This window comes from Lonchura striata, chromosome 14, assembly GCF_050655825.1.
Source record: "Lonchura striata isolate lonStrDom1 chromosome 14, ASM5065582v1, whole genome shotgun sequence".
NCBI lineage: Eukaryota > Metazoa > Chordata > Aves > Passeriformes > Estrildidae > Lonchura > Lonchura striata.
In genome coordinates this window covers 3,609,525-3,628,017 of record NC_140716.1, presented here as the reverse complement: position 1 = coordinate 3,628,017, position 18,493 = coordinate 3,609,525, and the positions used below count along the sequence as shown (strand labels likewise).

Sequence of the window (18,493 nt, the reverse complement as noted above, 5' to 3'; positions counted from 1 at the left end):
GTCCAAGGGGGGCAGCTGGCTCCAGCAGTGTAGCTCCACATAGCTCCTATCCCAAATCTCAAGTACAGACAGGACCAGAGCGCTGGAATTTCCAGTTACATGTATGCTTCAGGAATTTTGTTCATAGAAAATGTGTTTTAAAGATGACCCATAAAGGAAGATGAATAAGTTGCTATTTTCTTCCTGCTTGATTGTTGCCATTTAAGGCCACGAATTACATTAAGGGTAAATTGGGGGTTTCACTTAGAAATAGCAAGTGCCTCAAGTCTTGATTATGTATTTTGCTTCTAGCCTTGTGAGAGAGCTCTGGAGTCAAAGAGGAAAACCATTTTTAGCTCTTAGATGAGAGACAGCCTCTGCAGAGGATCTGTACCTGCTTTGTTTGTCATGTGTTTCACTTAAATAAAAAGGTAATCAGAAATTAAATCCGGAGGCCTTTCAGTCAAGACTGACTTGTTTGACATCTGGGAAAAATACCAACCTACCATATTTCCAGTCACCAGGGAAAGCAGAGACCAGGGTGGAGGAGACCTGCATTTCCAATGCAAATGATAAAGAAAACCATCAGTGAGTCCCAAAGGCAGACTGAAGGCCCTGCCCAGAGAGGCAGGGTGGCTGGAGCAGCTGGCATTTAGAATAGCCATGGGTTCCCTCCAGCCCGGGGGCATACAGCGACCACAGAACAGCTGACAACCCCAAATAAGGACTGGGAACAGAGGGTGGTGTAAGGGGCTCCTGGGGAGAAACGAGAATTTGTAAGAGGAGCTGCATTTGGACTTGTGACCCACCAAATAAACGAGCAGTGTGTTGGTGCAGATCAGACACAGAGGTTGAGCATGAGGCAGAAGTGGGCAGTAAAGTAGGAAGGAATTGTACATCTACATCAAACTCTGGCATTTCTCTTCATGGCCCTGGGAGGTGGCCAGACAGTGATAGAGAAAACCCTCCTTGCTGTGCCTCAGGAATGCTCTTCATGTGGGTAGACTTTGGTCATCCTACAATCAATATACATTTTCCTAGCCCAAACAAGGCAAGGCACATATCATGCTGTCCCAGTCCAGAAAGGCAAACAAATTAATACCACTATCAAGGTATTTTAAAACAAAATATCTTAACGTTCAAGGCCAGTCTGTCCTGGGGATTTGATGTTTTTTCCTCTGGAGAGTCTTGCCTCAGTTGTCTCCTCTGATTCTTCTTAAGACTGATACAGCCTGAACATCTTTTTGTCAGCTTGACTAAAGCCCAGCCATGCTGTAGCGGCCACAGCACTCGGTATGCTTGGGTGGATTGCTAGCTCCACTGCTGGAAGTGATTCTCAATCCCTGATAGGTTTTAATACTGTAAGGCCTGCTAAAGTGGATTACAGATGGGTATAATGCAAGTCAGGGCAGGCTCCAGGTCAGCAGTCCAGCAAAGAATGACTTCAGAGACCAAGACCGCTCTTCCTCTGAGCACAGGCAATACGACAGACCCATCTCCGAATGGGTACCTTGGAATGGCCATTTTCTAAAGCTGATGCTTTGCATCCTCCAAGGAGACTTCTGCTAGGAGGCCAGTTGAGTTTGAATGCTCTGAGATTCCCTGGGATTTTTCCACACAGCCAGCTGGCACCTCTCCTGGAGGAGCACATGCTCACTAACGAGAGCACAGGACCCTCCCCATCCAGGGACCGTTTCTGGTCAACTGTCCCTGACACAGCTGAGAGACAATGAGGCCCTTCAGGGCTAAATCCCGAGAGCTGCAAGCATCTCCTTTGCCAAGGACATCACTAATTCCCGGCGGTGGCTTGATTCCATAAGCAGCTCAGTGAGGTGACTTTCCAGGTCATCGGCTAATTGCAGGTGAGGTGCCAATGACTGTCTCCAGCAGGAGGGAAATTTGGGAACTCTGAGGGAAGAAAGAGTGTAAAATATGTTTGCTCAGCTCTCTTGAGCTGAGCCATGTCTCCTGGGGCAGCTACAGGGAGGTAGGAAAGGGCTGGGTGCCTTGGAAGGATCTAGAGGCAATCCTGCTGTCTCTGCAGCCTGAGGAATCCTGGAACATCACCATGGCTGAGCCAGACAGGGGGACACACTCAGCCTGGCCCATGGGTGGACATGTTAAAGCTTCTGCTCTCCCCACAACCCCTGGCTATTTTTGTGCTGGAGGAGATAGATCACTGATTATTCCCTACACAACTTCTCCTTTGAGTCTAGCAAAGCCAGGACATGGCTCCTCTACTGCCCTCCCTGACAGGCCTCTCAGCATTTCCCCACCTCTGTGAAAAAATGAGGGGTGAATTGAGCCCTCTGAAACTCCATGGCAGAGAAATTGTGCTTTAAAAAATCCCCTCTCTTCCAGCACTTGACATTCTTGAGAATAAACCACTCTGGGCTCCCCTGTGTTCACTGGAGTTGGGAGCAGTGAGTAATGCTTGCAGTTGTCCCTGCCCAGCACCACATTCTTTTCTCCAGCATGTAACGTCCCAGAGGAGGGATAAATGGAGCCTTGCTGGAGCAGCCTGCAGCGTGGCTGTGCACACCATGGCCTCACGCTGGACAGGCATCAGGAAGGGCTGTGGAAGGCTCAGCCTCATTTTACAGAGGGGCTGGTTACCCAAAACAGCAAGTGAAATGGGAAGAAAGGAGAAAAAGCCCTGCCGAGTGTTAACAGCATACCTCCGTTGGCTGTGGAGCATGAAAATCATCCCGACTGCCCTGTGTCCAGCAGCTCTGCATCAGTCTCTCTGTGCCCACACCTCTGCTCACCTGAGCTGCTCTCAGCCCCAGGCATTTTGCTGCTTACTAGTTTCTCACCACCACCAGTTTCTTCTGTTCTTTGTGTCTCAGTACATTTTCCCACAGCGATCAGTGACCATTTCAGAAGAGGCTGAAGAAAAACACCCCATTTCCCTATTGCTGTCATCTCTTCTTGCTGCTGGCCTTTTTCCTACCCCACTCCCACCAGCTCCTTCCCCAGGAGCTGCCATTGCCTCTTCCTCACCCCATTTCCCCAAGACCTCAGGTTATAAGCCCAGTTTGGGCCTTGCTCCAACCTGTTTCACCTCCTCTCTTGCAAACTAGTGCTTCCAGTACTCAGCTCAACCCAGTGTCTGCACCACCAGCCCTGCCAGGCTCCCACTGCACCCAGGAGGGAGCCTGGGGAGATGAAGGGCAGAAACCAGCAGGTCCACCCTGAATACAGTACAATGCCAGAGCAGCAGCAGGCCCGGCAGAGGATTAAAGAGGAACCAGAGCCTGTTCCCCACCTTTCATCTGCTTGGAGCATGACACAATCACAGACATTAGCTCTTCAAAGGCAGGCGAGGGTGGCAGAGCCTTAGGAAGCTTCACTCCAGAATACACTCCCAGGTCTGGTCTCTGAGCTGGCAAGTGTTACCTGGCTCAGCTTTTCCTGCTCCCTGACCCAGTAGCCTCTTCTGTCTCCTTTCCAGATGTGACTCCAGCTTTGGGGACTTGTGGCCATCACTGTACCCAGCAGGGTCCCAGCTTTGTGAGGGGCACTCCTGCTCTTTTCAACAAAACTAGCAAGAGTTGACTAAACAAGGCTGAAGCTTCACAGAGGGTTTGGAAGCTCAAAAGATAGGTAGAGTCAGCAAGCCCAAAACCTCCCTGGGGAAGGCTGGGCCGGAGGCAGGTACCAGCACTGGAGCTGTGTCACTCACCCTGCCAAAGCTTCCTCCTTCCTCCCTGCACCTTTTTCCCAGCCCCACCCATGTAACACTCCAGCAAGCCCTGCTCTCTGAAGTCAGTTTTTTCCACTTCACAGGACTTTCTCTTGCTTTCACCTGAAAGCTGCTCCACCCAGCCAGCACACTGCCAGGGTTATGAGTCTCCCTACCTGAACCTGCAAACTGGGAGGACAGGCAAGCTCTGGTACCTGGAGCAGGGAGAAGCAGGGACACTGCCCCATGTAGAGCTGCAGACTAGGACTAGTCAAAGGAACCTTGGTGGAAAGAAAGCAGCTGCTTTGGCTTTGTTATGGATCACACCCCACTTGCTTCCATCAGTCCAGCACAAGACAAACACTGAGAAGGGAAACACACACAGAGGAACATTTGGGAAGATGCAGGTGAATTCCCCATTAAGGCCAGCTCCTCCAGCAGCTCCCTGTTGCACACAATGGCAGTATCCAGAGAACTCCAGCCCACAGCAACCTTGGAGACTCACAGGTTTGGCAGGCTCAGTTCTACCCTTCCCCATATCACCCAGAGCCATCTGCCTTGTGCCCCAAAGCACCAGCATCCCCTGGGCCTGATAGCAGAGCTGTGCAGCCTGGCAGAGTGAGATCCAAGCAGGGAGTAACTGTCAAAAAATAGCATGAGAATAAAGAAAATGAACAAACCAACGCCAGTCAAGCCTCTATGGTGTGCACTTTTATTTCAACTGGTCTTAAGTCAGTGTACAGGTAGCCCCTCCCTCCCCCACATACTGGCACCACTTCTAGACCCGGTGGGGGACTGTAAAGCCTTCATTCACATCTATCACTGGGGAACACAGGCTGTTTGCTTGACAAATCGAAGAGAAAAAGGATCAAGTGTGTTTTGTTTTTAAGGCGGAAAGATACAAAAAGACACTTGTCGGGTTACATAATTTACAGACAAGCAATTATAACCTAACACCAGCTGTAGCTGGTGGACTCCCTCCGAGCTGGGCTTTGCCTTCACAGAGGCGAGTAACTTCCTGTAACAATGCATTATAATATTTGGAATGACTATTAAAAAAACCAAAAAAATGTACAATCAAAGTCCTCAGATGCATTGTAGAACTTTGGGGGCGTTCGCTCCGACATGTTTCATTTTAAGAATGCTGCTGACACCTTCACCATTCCAGTTTTTTAATCCTGAGTCAAGCGCCAAAAAAAAAACAAATAAAGCCATGCCAATCTCGTCTTGTTTTATGCGCATTTATGGGTTTCGTTTCATCACAAGGGTGTGGGTGTTGGAAACAGTCCGGTTTAGAAGCATTTGCGGTGGACAATGGAGGGTCCGGATTCATCGTACTCCTGCTTGCTGATCCACATCTGCTGGAAGGTGGACAGGGAGGCCAGGATGGAGCCCCCGATCCAGACAGAGTATTTGCGCTCAGGTGGGGCAATGATCTGCAAGGAAGAGGAGGAACCAGTCAGACACAGCATCCTGCTACACCACAGCCCACACACGGCCCTGCAAGATGGAGCTGCCTAATTCCCTTATCTAACCTTGGCCAAGATACCGTGAAGTCCAAACAGGATCAAGACACAACTTCACACACCCACCTCCCCCTCCTTTGCAGTCAGTCTTTACTCTAATCCCATTATTCATGCAGTTGGGTGGATGCCATCCTGTCCAGCCCAAGGCCATTAAGGCTGCTCCAGACAAACATGGTTCCTATCTTCTGCAGCAAGACTCCAGCATAGCACCCTCCACACATGCTGCATATTTCAGCCAAACAGGGGTGCCGAGATGTTCCCCCAACTCCATCCTACCTTGATTTTCATTGTGCTGGGTGCCAGGGCTGTGATCTCCTTCTGCATCCTGTCAGCAATGCCAGGGTACATTGTGGTACCACCAGACAGCACTGTGTTGGCATACAGGTCCTTACGGATGTCCACATCACACTTCATGATGGAGTTAAAGGTAGTTTCATGGATACCACAAGACTCCATACCTGTGAAGCAGCAGAAGTTTCAAGTCAACAAGGGCACAGACTAAGTCAAAAACACCTAAGAGGATACTACAGGCAACCAAGAGACCAGCAGGTCTTTCAGCAGGAAGGCACTACAGACCCATGGCTGAGACAGATTCAGTCTTTGGCTCTACTGACCCAAGCCCCTCCAACAGCTTTAAGCTGGGTAAGAAGCGAGGCTGACTGGTGGGCAGCACAAACCTTGCTACAGACCAGCAGTAAAATATGGTACATCACTGCCACAGTCTCCAGATCATCCTTCACAGAAGGAACATTAAGGGGGCAAATGGAGTATCCTAAGAAAGCTGGACTTACCCAGAAAAGATGGCTGGAACAGGGCCTCGGGGCACCTGAACCTCTCATTGCCAATGGTGATGACCTGGCCATCAGGGAGTTCATAGCTCTTCTCCAGAGAGGAGCTAGAGGCAGCTGTGGCCATCTCCTGCTCGAAATCCAGGGCGACATAGCACAGCTTCTCCTTGATGTCACGCACGATTTCCCTCTCGGCTGTGGTGGTGAAGCTGTAGCCTCTCTCTGTCAGGATCTTCATGAGGTAGTCCGTCAGGTCACGGCCAGCCAGATCCAGACGGAGGATGGCGTGGGGGAGGGCATAGCCTTCGTAGATGGGCACAGTGTGGGTAACACCATCACCAGAGTCCATCACGATACCAGTGGTACGACCAGAGGCATACAGGGACAGCACAGCCTGGATGGCTACATACATGGCTGGGGTGTTGAAGGTCTCAAACATGATCTAGGGAGAGAAAAGCATGAGTTGAGTCAACAGCAGAATTTAGGGTTCTTGCTACACACCTATACCAAGTCCATGCAAATGGTGTCACTTTTCCCCTCTAGATAAGAAGCATCTCTACACTTCCCTTCAAAGTCCATGCTTATCTCACCTGGTCTCCACCCACACCTGTCTGAGCAGGGACACCACTGCCACAGACCCATCCACATATCACAGCAAGGAAGAGAACAAATGCCAAGTAAACTACAGTAGAGTCACTCAAGGGCTGTAAATGGATTAGTGTGCATAGTCAGAAACAGCGGTTAGACAAGTTGCTAGTTCAGTCTCAGAGAAAGCCAGCTTAGAAGAGCAAACAAAACCTGTCAAGGTCCAGCAAAGAGGAGACTCAGGTCAGGAAAGGAAAACCCTGTAAAGATGGCAAAAGGGAGAATAGTGGTGAAGGAGGAGAGAGAACAACATGGAAGAGGAGAGGCGGCCTACAGCAATTAGCTGCTGTAGCTCCAAGCTGCAGAGTTCTACATACCTGTGTCATCTTCTCTCTGTTGGCTTTGGGGTTCAGGGGAGCCTCTGTGAGCAGCACAGGGTGCTCCTCAGGGGCTACTCTCAGCTCATTGTAGAAAGTGTGATGCCAGATCTTCTCCATGTCATCCCAGTTGGTGACAATACCGTGTTCAATGGGGTACTTCAGGGTCAGGATACCTCTTTTGCTCTGGGCTTCATCACCAACATAGCTGTCTTTCTGACCCATACCGACCATCACACCCTGCAGAACAAACACCATGTGATAAGTATAACTGAAGAGTGGATAACGCCCTTTACCCAAAGCTAAGTTGCTAATTATTGTTCCTTTGCTGTCACCCCTCCATCAGGAGAGGCATCCATCAGCTGCTCCAACACACACTGCACAAAGGCTCTGCAGGAGGCTGGATTCCCCACCAGCTGTGCTGCAGTGCACAGGCCTCCCAGTGTACAAAGCCAAATAAAAAAGCTTCTTGCCTCTAGGGGACCCACTTCCACCTAAAATTCCTCTCTTTTGTTAGACAACCAGCCACATACCTGATGTCTGGGGCGACCCACGATGGATGGGAAGACAGCACGGGGGGCATCGTCCCCGGCGAAACCGGCCTTGCACATACCGGAACCATTGTCAACAACGAGCGCGGCAATATCGTCATCCATGGCTGGCTGCGGGAGCAGAGGAGAGAAGGAGACATGAGCATCCCCAGTCAGACGCCGAGCCCCGTCCCGCGGCAGGCGGGAAGGGAAGGCGATGGCGGGAAGCGAGGGCGATGCCGCCAAGGCCTTCCCCACCCATTTCCTTCCTGCCGGCGCCGCTCCGCTTCGCCCGGCGCCCGCTAGAGGGGGCGACGCCTCCCAGATTTCGGCAGTGCGCGCATTTGGGACAAAGGAAGTCCCTGCGCCCTCTCGCATTATTACCATAAAAGGCAATGGATGGAGCGCGCCGCGCCTCGCCCGCCACCGGCTGTCGGGGGGACGGCGGCGGCCACTCCCCGGAGCGGGCGGGCGTGGCCGCCACACCCCAGCGCCCCGCCGTGTGCCGCCCGGCGGGGCTCGGTGCCTCCGCACAGCCCCGCCGGGCACGCCCGGTGCCCCACCTTGCGCCGGCTGGCGGGGCTCAACACCTCCGCACAGCCCCGCCGGGCACGCCCGGCGCTCTGCTCCGAGCCCCGCCATGTGCCAGTCAGCGGGGCTGGATGCGCCCACCCAGCCTAGGGGGCTACGCCCGGTGCCAGCCGTGTGCCAGGCACAGACAGCGGTACTCGACCCCCCTGCATAACCCCAAAGCCTCAGCCAGCCTCTACAAGGAACCGCAGCTGGGCAAGCGCTGGCCACCACGCCCAGTTCACTAGCCAAGCGTGACCGGGGCTCTGCCCCACGGACCGGCGGCACCACGGGCGGGATTAGAGGCAGCGTCTTATGCAATTGCCGCCCGCCCAGGCTCAGCCCCGGCGGCTCCGCTCCGGCCGCGCCGCTGTAATCCGGCGGCAGCTGCCGCACATGTGCCGCCCCGCACGGGCAGCCTGGGAAGTGTAGTCGGAGCCGGAGCGGGCAGCCCGCCTGCACCTGCGCTCCGGGCACACGGGGGGTCCCCTCTGCGCCCCCAGCCCCGCATTGTTCCGATCCAAAGCCTCGCCCCGTGTAGGGGGTGCCGCCCCCTCCCCGCAAGCCACAGCCAGCACGACTATTCCTATGTGCGAGGCGGGGGGGCCGCGCCCCTCCTCACGGGGGACAACGCCCCCGGGCCCCGACCCCAGCACGGGCGGCTCCGCGGAGCAAACAAAGCCCCGCGCCCCCGTCCGCGCCGCCGCTGCCGGGACAGAGCAACCGAGCCGCCCGCTCCCCCCGTCCGCACCAGCAATCCTCTTACGGGGCGGATTAGCCCCGCGGGTGGCAGCGGCGCGACCCCGGTCCGCAAGCATCACCCCCGAACCCGGCCTCAAACCGCGAGCTGCGCCTCTGTCCCTTAAAGCGCGGCAGCGCGCCGCGGGGCCGCCACCCCGCCAGCGCACAAAGGGCGCGCCGCGTCCCAACAACCCCGGTCACACCGACACCCGTAACACCCCTGCCTCGCTACCGCTCTCGTTAATATTGTCACACCGTCCCAGCCCCCGTGGTCGCGGTGCCGCTCTCACCTTTGGGGAGTTGGCGCGGTCGGAGCCGGGGCGGGCGCGAGGCGGCGGCGGGAGCGGGGCGCGCGCGCGGTGAGGGCAGGCAGAGCTCGCGGCGGCTCCCGCCCGCCGCCCGCGCGCGCTTTATATCGGGCCGCCGCCGCCGCCGCCTCGCCATAAAAGGAAACTTTCGGAGTGCGCCGCTCCGATTGGCCACGCCTGGACACGCCCCCCAGGCCTGGCCCCGCCCCGCCGCCCCGACAGGGGGGAAATATTGGGGTGGGGGGGAGCGAACGGGGCCGCGGTGGGGGTGCGGCCCCGGGGGCGCCGCGCTGCTCGGGCGCCGGGCCCCGTGTCCCTGCCCGCCGCGCTCTGCCTGCCCCCGTACCCCCGTGCAGCCCCCCCCGCCGCGGGCCTCACACAAAGCCCGGCGGGTGCGGGTCCCGGCCCGTTCGCCCCTGGCTCGGTGGGAGCCGGGCGGATGCAGCCCCCGGGGCAGCGCGGTGCGGGGTCCCGGGGGCGCTGCCCGCCCTGCCCGCCGCCCGGCACGTGGAGCGGCCGTCACCTGCACCCCTGGGCCGGGCGGGCACCGGTGACCCCGGCCGGGAGCGGGACGAGCGGGACGCGGGGCCAAGTTCACTGCTGATGTCAGCAAGCGGCGGTGACAGGCTCCTGCCAGCCGCCACCGGGCCCTCGGCCCTTGGACCCGCCCGGGCAACCGGGAGCGCCGCGGCGTCACCGAGCGCTGTGAAAGCCCGTGTGCCTACGGTGGCAGCGGGGCCGGGGGGAAGGGAACGCATCGAGTCAAGCTGGGGACCCTGGTCCTCGCTCTCCATCCTGCCCCGTGCTGGCAGGGGACACCACGGCAGCAGTGGCTTGGTCAGATATGAGCAATGTTTGTTTCTGTCCTCTGATCCAAACCTTGCTGGAGTAGGAGACGTGGCTGCTCCAGCCCAGGCTGCCTTTCTGCAATTCCCTTCTTGCCCGTGACCATCCAACACTGGTCGGGAATAAAGGGGAGGGCAGCGGCCGCAGAGCAGCAGGCAGCAGCAAGCAGAGGGCTTTGCGTCTCCAGAGTGTTGTGCGAACACGGGCTGATTAATCAAGTTAATTAAGCAGTCCTGTAAGTAAAGTAGCAGCAGCCACTCGCAATCTGTTGCCGGCTGGAAGCACAGAGACTTCAGCGTGGGGACCTTGGATGTGTAATCTCAGCCGTTTGAAAACAGTAGTGACAGGTTAAAAAAAAAATTATTCGTGAAAAAAAGGCTCAAAATGCCTGATCTCCATGGGAAACCCCTTGTGCAGCATCATAGAGACAGGAGTCAGGCCTGCAGTCAAGGTCTTGCAGGCCACACCAGCAAGCTCTTTGTCATCAGGGAGCTGCAGAGATCACAGTGAGGATGAGGATGGGGCTCCCTCCCCAAACTGCCCGTGTGGGTCTCAATGAAGGGGTCCCAGGCACTATTCACCCCCCCACCCTTCATTTCTCCTGCTGTGGGATGAACAAAGGAGGAGAGCAGCAGGAGCAACCTGCAAAAGCTTGTTGAGATGGAGATTTGCAGTTACTTGGGGGGATGGGAGGCAACAGGACACCAGGCATGGATGGGAATACAAGAGAAACCCTTTTCCTTCGGATGGCATCTCCTTCCCCAGGAGTGCCTTGTCCTGGTGAAGGTGCCCCAAAATTCAGCACCACAGTTGTACCCAGGTGGGTGCTTTGGAGGGGGTGGTACAGAGGGACAGGAGACCTGTGGGATCTTCTGGGCCACCCCAGGGCCATGCCTCATCCCTCAGGGCAAAGGTGGCCATGGTGATGGATGTGTCCTGCCAGGCGACTTTGGGACCAGGCCGTCCCCACCATGTGGAGATGGCCACAGTGATGGACGTGTCCTGCCAGGCCGCTTTGGGATTTTGCCATCCCCTCCTCACTGGAGATGGCCACAGTGAAAAAGGAGAGATATCCCAGGAGAGTCCCCACAGGAAGCCCCCAGTGGAAGGGGACTCAGCCTAGGGTTCCTGCAGGACCATGCTGGAGCAGAGCTGCCTTTGCCCGATCATTCCTTTGTCACCTCGAGGTGGATCGTGCAAGATCTCCCCCTCACAGCTTCCCTGGCAGAAAAATGGGAGTCATTGCTCTTAATTACCTGCCTCATGGGGAATTAATTAATGTTTGTATTCCACTTTGAAAAGGCTGATTATTAATTAGGAGATTATACGTCAAATAAGGGGAGCCACAAGGCATGGGTAGAGCTGACAGAGGCCCTCACAGCTGGGAAGCGTGGTCCACCACTGTGCTGACAGAGCAGGAAAAAGTCCAACAGTACCACTGGGGTGATGGGTTTGGGAAACATCAGGTCAGGGCCAGGTGGAGAGGCCACCAGGGCTCATGGGTGACTTGGGCAGATGGATGGGGCATGCATGAGACGGGTGGGATGCTGCACTGCTGCATCCCTGTGAGCAGGTTGGGTGGAGCCAGGCTGGGGAGCCACGGTGCGAGACAGCCCATTAGGCAGGGAGGGAGCTGCCAGGCAATTACTCTTGATTATTGGACTGAATCAGAAGGCAATCAATCTGCCAGCATCCGGAGGGCAGCAGCACCGGCCTCGTGTCTCCTGGCGTTAGGGGCAGCGAGGTCTGGCCTTGGTGGCATGGCAGGATGTGGCCTCCAGCACATGGCTGGGTGCCACCACTTCCTCCCAGGCTGAAGACACCTTGACAGCAAAGCCACCAGCTGGTCACCATGCTCACCACTGTGTGATGGGCCAGGCCACCTCCCTGGCCATGGCTGGGGCTCTCTTCTCATCTCTCTTCTGGGATGTTGCAAGAGCTGAGAGGAGAGAAAGGGGAACCAAGCAAAAAGCTTCCCAGCTGTCGTGTTACCTTCGGGCAGACATCACAAGCTCCCAAGTTCCCATGTTTTGCTTCATCTCTCCCTGCTCGTCCTTGGTGCCTGGCTCACACCGACTCTGGACAAAACTATGCGAGGGAGGATCCTCCTGCCCTTCACCAGCTGATATGGCTGGGCTTGAATTGCTGCACTTGTGGGACAGTATGTGAACTCTGCTTTCCCCTCACTGCTCCCAGCCCTTCCCCTAGTGCAGAAGCCCTGTGCCCATGCAGGGATGGCATTTGCCACGCTTTTGGGGACAGGAGGGTCAAAGAGGGGGAAATATTCCTGGGAATTTTTGGACTTGGAGTTTTGGCTTGGATTTCTGCACATCCCCTTCAGTGCCAGCTCTTCCATCTCTCTGTCATGTGCTCAGGCCTCCCTTCTCTCCCTCCTGCTGTTTTGACAATGAGAAGAGAGGTAGAAACTTCTGAAACAACCACAGTCTCTTCAAATCACCCTCGCACAAAAATCATGGAGGTTTTTTGAAGCACTGCCTTTCCCTTCCCTTCCCGCTCCCCAAGGGGAAGAAGGAAAGGTGCTGACCACATCCCCTGTTTCACAGGCACAGGGACTATCTCAGCACCTTCCTCTTTCAATTTTCTCCTTGCAGCATCAGCTGAAATGGGAATTTGCAAGAGGTAAAATCTAAGCAGAAACCCCAGGCCCTTCATTCCCTTTGGAGATGTTTGGGGGCCTCACTGCAGCCCCCACCTCTCCCTTTATGGGAACATATTCAGCATTAAACCTGAAGCAAAACAGCCCCTGACATTTTCCTGGCTCGCTGCGTTGCATCCCTGATGCCAGCTCATCCCTGACAAGCTGCAGACTCAACTCTCCCCCTTTAAGCATCATTCTCCACTCTCATACACCCCTCCCCGAGGTTTCTGCTCCTTTGTATTGATCCTTGAGCTCTCTCTGATCTGTCAGTCCTTTTCCAGAGGGACAGCCTTTCCCTTCACAGACCTCCACGTGCAAGGGTGCTCTCCCCTGATCTGCTGCCTCTGCATGGATGGGCTAACAGTGCATCGAGCATCCCTCTCGTTCACAAGGAATGAAAATCATTCCATTGTATCATGCTGGAAAACTGTATCAATCCCCCATTTTCCATTTTCAAGGCACAGACAAACAACCTGTGCCAGGTTTTGCTGAGGCTGTTGGAAAGGGCCCAGCCCTGCCCAGGTAGCCAAGGTGCTGGCAGGGCACACGTGCCTGGCTTACAGCCCGCTGTCCCTGATAAGTGGACTTTGCTGGAGGGGTTGAAGATTTTTCTCCACCTATTTCTGCAGCCTTGTCTCTCTGTGCCCTCATGCCTTCCCCAGCCCTTTCATTGCATATCCCTGAGCTGACCCCTGTGCCAGCATTTCCAGATCCTGATGTTGGCCCCAGGGTTTCCCAGCTCACACAGGCAGCAGGAGGCCAAGGTGTCATTCCCAGCCTTGTAGGCAGCCAGGTCAGCATCCATCAGGTGGTGCCCAGCCCCATCCTGGTGTTCCACAGCCCTGTCACCCTCTCACCCTCCCTGGCTGCGCTGGCCTGGCCAGAGCAGAGCAAAGCCCTCCCTTCCCCCACTGGTTAAACGTGCTGCCGGGGCTGGTTTGGTTGACCTTGATAGCAACAGCCTGGGAGGCCAGAGTGTGGAATTGTTTTCAGCCCAAGGTCATTCTGCAGCACAGAGCGATTACACCAGCACAGCCAGAGCCTGAGGCCATGCCCAGCCTCAGCCCTACCCTGGGCATCTCTGGAGCCCACTTCTTCCACAGCATCGGGACAGGTGTAAGCTAAATCCTGTGCTGGAGCTTCCCTGCAGAGACAGAGAATGGTGGAGCAGCCCTCCCCTCCAGCCAGGCTTGGCATCAGTTTCAGGGGATATTTCCTCCAGCTAAAAACAGAAGAGGAAGAGAAAAAGCTGATTCTCCCTGGGTTTTTTTTCTGCCTGTCTCAGCTCTCTGGCCCCACTCACACCACCCCCATGCTACTGAACGACCCCTTGGCTCTGATGCACCTCCAAGGGGTCTTTTCCCCAAGGATGCTCCCTGGAGCTCAGTTACCTGTCCTGGCAAAAGCCTCCCACAGGTGTTACATGGCACTATGCCGAGCCATACTGTGCATTTTCAAGTGCTTCTTAATTACTTTGAGAATTGATTTTTATCGGTCTCTGATGATAAAGGCAGGGGAGCAGCTGGATGGAGTTTTCTGCTCGTACAGTACCTAGGAAATGAAACAGATCCTGGGCTAGCCAAGCATGCCGGGAAATTCGCTTTGATCTTTGCCAGGCTAATGGCACTTTCCATCCAGGGGCTTCGAGCCTTTGACAGAGGTGACCTCTCCTACCTTGGGGAGAGTGGGAATAATGCTGCCTTTGTTTTCTGTGAGCAAAACGGAGGCAGGGAGAGCAGGGACGGCCATTGCCCTCAGCCAGGGTGACTCTCCTGCCCGTGCCAGGTGATGTGAAGCACTTGTGATTCTGCAGATAATTCTGGCTTGGGTTTGGGCCATAAGCCCCATTTTACTCCAGCAGCAAGACACAGGGGTCTGACCACTGTGCTGGTGCTGCTGTGGGGGCACCCAAAGGTGGGGATCCCCCCACCTCCAGACCTGCAGCAGCTCCCGTCCCTGCAGGCACAGGGATGCTCGGGGAATGAATGGGCGAGGCAGGGTTTGCCCATTCCTAGAAGGAGGGATGCAGAGGAACCCAGGAACTGCTCCGGGCCCCGTCCCAGCCCCATCCCTGCCCGGGCTGGCCCCCGGCTCTGTTTGCACAGCCGGTGCCGTGATGCAAGCAGCTCTCCCCAGGCGGGGAGAGAGTGACAGAGGAGTGGGACCTGCCCTAGTCAATGCCCCATCCACTCCTCCGGGTTGAAATGAACCTTCAGGGGTGATTCAGCACTTACACAGCACTCAGCCTTTTCACAGAGCCACCAGAACTGAAACTCAATGGCCGTCCCTCTCCCCCAACCTTGGAGAGCAGGTGCATGGGAGGAGAGCCAGGTGGTTTTTGTCTGGTGCCAGGCTTGTTTGTGGTCCTCATGGCTGGGGCAGCAGCGGGGTGATGCCACTCACGATGGGCTGGCAGTGGGGAAGGAGGGAGCACAGGCTTTCTGTAGGGTGGTGCTCGTCCCAGCCAGTCCCCCTGGTCCAGTTCACATCAAAATCTGCATCAAACTTGGGAACAAGCCAGCAATTTTGCAAATATATCATCCCTCCGAGTCCACTCACAGAGAGACTGGGCACGGGAGAAAAGCACCACCTCAAAGCCCAGGTGCAGAGGCACCAAGCCCCCCTGCATTTAATTTCCCTCTCAGCCCATTGCCCCCAGAGTTTCCATTCCTCACTCGAGACAGTATTTCCACATGTGCTTTGTTTGGCTCATTTCACACATTCCTGCTGGCCGGTGATAAGATCTCAGGAGAAAGGCAAACCAAAGCCCTGGGTGCCAGGCACTGGCTGTCACTCCCCTGACTCATTAAGGTACCCTGCTCCCTCCTCACCTGCTCTGGTCTGGGAGGTCACATCCATCTTCATCCCACCACAGGTGAGCTGTGGGGTGAGCTCCAGAAAGAGAAACTGTGGCGGGACTCAGGTGGCTGAATGAGTTGTCAGGTTCCCTCCTGCTCCTGAGAAGGACTGCAGAACTCTGCTCTCCCGGGTGCCTGTGCCACCCTGGGATGCCCACTCTGCTGTCCCACGTGGGTGCTGTGTGCCTGGGTAGGCACTGAGCCTCTCTGGAGCGGCAGAGGTGTTATCAGTTCTGAAATATTTAAAAAATGCACTTGAGTGCCATGAGTACCTCGAGTACCTGCAGGTGGCACTTGCTGGAGCAATGGCACAGCCCTGGGGACTCCCTGGCCCAGGTGTCCCCAGGCAGCCTTTGCTGGTATGAGCAGGGTGGGGTATGAACACACCTCTCCCAGCCTTCAACGGGGTTAAGTCTTCCACATTCCTGCTCTCTTCCCTTCCCATGCCAGAGCCAGAGCAGTGTGGGGTTGCAGAGGTGGCTTCCAGAGCTTCTCCACTGCTGGAGCACAGAGCAGCAGAGCAAGCCAAGTGGGTACAGAGGCCACCAGGGCCCTGGTGGGGCTCAGATGGATGCAAAGAGTGGCCACTGTCTTTACAGTTTCTCAGGCTAAAGAAGAGGGAAGTCAGCATGCAGAGAAAAATAGGGAGTGACTTTCCTATGGGGCTTTGCAGATTCCTTTTGGTTCCCAGATCACTGCCCAAGGCTGCAAGAGGGCTACAAAGCACATCTCATTCTCTGGGAACCCTTGCTCGTGTTTTGCAAGAGCTTGGGGCAGATGGGGATAAGCAAGAGGAAGAAAAAAGCAACCAGCTGTGGTGACAGGAATGAGGAAGCCCAGAGTGTGGGGCAGCTCCAGCCCCAGCACGGCCTGGGCTCGGTCCTGGCAACAGCCTGGCAGGGCAAAGGGTGTCCCAGCTCCACCCTGGCACTGCTCAGCTCAGGTCCCTCACTCAGGGCTGGAGCAGTGGGACCAGAGCCTTCTGTCACCTCTGGGACCAGAAAGGTTTTGTCCTGCCCATCAAGAGTGGGCACATCGCTCCAGAGATGAACCCACACCCCCTCCCTTGGCTCGTCAAGACCAGTGAAAGAAGACAAAGGGATGGCGAGATGGTGAGGGTTCTCCCTCCTCCCCCAGAGGACCCACATCTCTCTGGGCACACATTTTAATTAACAGTGAGTGGCTGAGGGACCGTCCCAGGCAGCTCTCGGCACAGCCCAGCCTGGGGAAATCAGCCTTAAATGGCAAAACCTGGCCCTGTCTGCGGTAACCAGCTGGAGCAAGAGGCAGCAGAAACCGGAAACCAGAGAGCAGCTGAGGCCCTCCTCCCCCCTCCTCCATGGCTTTGTGAACCTAAATTCACCAGGAGTATACCTTAGAAATGATCTCCTCCCTCCTCTGCCCACAAGTGCTGGGGGTGCCCTCCTGTGGGATGGTGCCCTGGACCACCCTGCACCCTGCTCATCCTGCACCCTGCTCCTGAGGCAGGCACAGAGAATAAGAGAATAATACAGAGAAAAGCTCTCTGTATTTCCTTTCCCTTGTGCATCAGCTCAAGGAACAATGAGGGACACGAGCCCCCTCCCCAGCCTCCCATTGTTACTTTTGTGGGTTAACTCCCAGCAGATTCCAGGGCATAAATTGCTTCCAAGAGAACTCTCTGTGCTCAGCCGTGAAAACATTTCCGAGCTCCCCCAGTCTCCATGTGCTGGGGTAGAGGGAACTTGGATGCTCACTCATCAGGGGGATTTTGAGGTGCCTCTCAGGCCCAGCTGCTGTAAAGAAGAGCCTTGGATCTGCTGGTAGCCTGATGTTCTTTTTTGGGCTGTGGGCAAGGAGGGTCTCACGGTGCAGGATGAGCCCACCCGTAGCATGAATTTCTTCCCATAAATCACCAGTCCCACTTAAAGAACCTTGCACTGGTGCCTGGTGTATTTGGGAGCTCCCAATATTTGCTTTGGCTGGGTTGTTGGCCACCCCACTTTTTTGGGATGAATTTATTCCTTTCACTTGGCCCAATCACATCCTGATAGAGAGCAGGCAGTGGGCTGTCAGCAAGCTGCTCCTGGCTACTGCTGGGATGGAGCACAAGGTCCTTCACCCAGGGGCTCCCATGGATTCCCATCTCTGGGATGGGACAGAGCCTGGAAAGCTGAGACTTGCTGCGTTCCCATTTCCCAGCACATTTCTCCAGGAGCACCCTGCCAGCAGCCTCATTAGCTGTGACATCTCATTAAAGCAACCATCCTTGGGGGAATTGGCTCGCACACAGGAGCACTGGGATTTTGGTGTGGCCCTTTTCCTCCCCACCTTCAGACAGGAGAGAGGACGGAGCAGTGGGAGAAGCCCCATCCATTGGGATACACGCAGCAACTGCAAAGGGAAAGTCGGAGGGAGAAGTCTGCACACATCAAAAAGGAATCAGCTCAGCAAAGTCACGATTATTTAAAAACCCCACAGACAGTCACAGCTCCCATTGAGCCTGTGGAGGAGGAGGTTTCTCCTGTGCCAGGACCGGTTTCCCAGCTCGCCAGCCCAGTGGGAATGAGGCTTTGCCTGCCAGCCCCGCTCTGTCACAAGGTCCCCACCCTGGCTGGCCAGGGGACAGGGAGTTGCAGCACCTACAGCCCCTAGACTGGGAGAAGCATGGAAATGGCCTGGCAACTGGCTCTGGGTGGATTTAATGCCATGTGATTTCCTCTTCTGTGAGCTTTTTCCAAGTCTTCTGACATTGTTTCCACTCCTAAATAAATATGTTTCCAGCCTGGGATATGCTCTTCTTCATCAGACAGGGAAGGACCAACCTCTTCATCTCCCTCTGCTCCAGAAGTCCCAAGCTTAAGGCAAATAGGACACAACCATCCTAGGGTGGAGATGTAAATCCCACAATTCAAAGACCAATTTTAAACAACAAAATGGGGCTGTGGGACACCAACAGAGCTGTCAATTCCTGCAACCATCCAGGGTGGTTGATTGTCACTATTATAGGTCATGGTACCACCACCACCCTGGCATCACTGCATCATGTCCAAGCTGCTTCC

The 18,493-nt window shown here is 55.6% G+C and overlaps 1 protein-coding gene across 1 annotated transcript; it reads right to left on the bottom strand.

The window, feature by feature from the left end:
• Positions 1–4,362: 4,362 nt before the first annotated feature.
• ACTB (actin beta) lies at positions 4,363–9,169 on the bottom strand. Its single transcript, XM_021549554.4, has 6 exons — positions 9,072–9,169; positions 7,474–7,602; positions 6,941–7,180; positions 5,982–6,420; positions 5,467–5,648; positions 4,363–5,100 (listed from the first exon to the last, which is right to left on the bottom strand). Exons 2-6 carry the CDS (start codon positions 7,594–7,596, stop codon positions 4,957–4,959), a joined length of 1,128 nt encoding a protein of 375 aa, XP_021405229.1. The 5' UTR covers positions 7,597–7,602; positions 9,072–9,169; the 3' UTR covers positions 4,363–4,956.
• Positions 9,170–18,493: the final 9,324 nt, after the last annotated feature.

Excerpts from the sequence above, each read along its gene's own strand:
- ACTB (XM_021549554.4), bottom strand. The coding sequence starts at position 7,596 with ATGGATGACGATATTGCCGCGCTCGTTGTTGACAATGGTTCCGGTATG. Across the intron at positions 7,181-7,473 it reads TGGGTCGCCCCAGACATCAG|GGTGTGATGGTCGGTATGGG; the intron begins GTATGTGGCTGG and ends TTTGTTCTGCAG. Across the intron at positions 6,421-6,940 it reads ACAGAGAGAAGATGACACAG|ATCATGTTTGAGACCTTCAA; the intron begins GTATGTAGAACT and ends TTCTCTCCCTAG.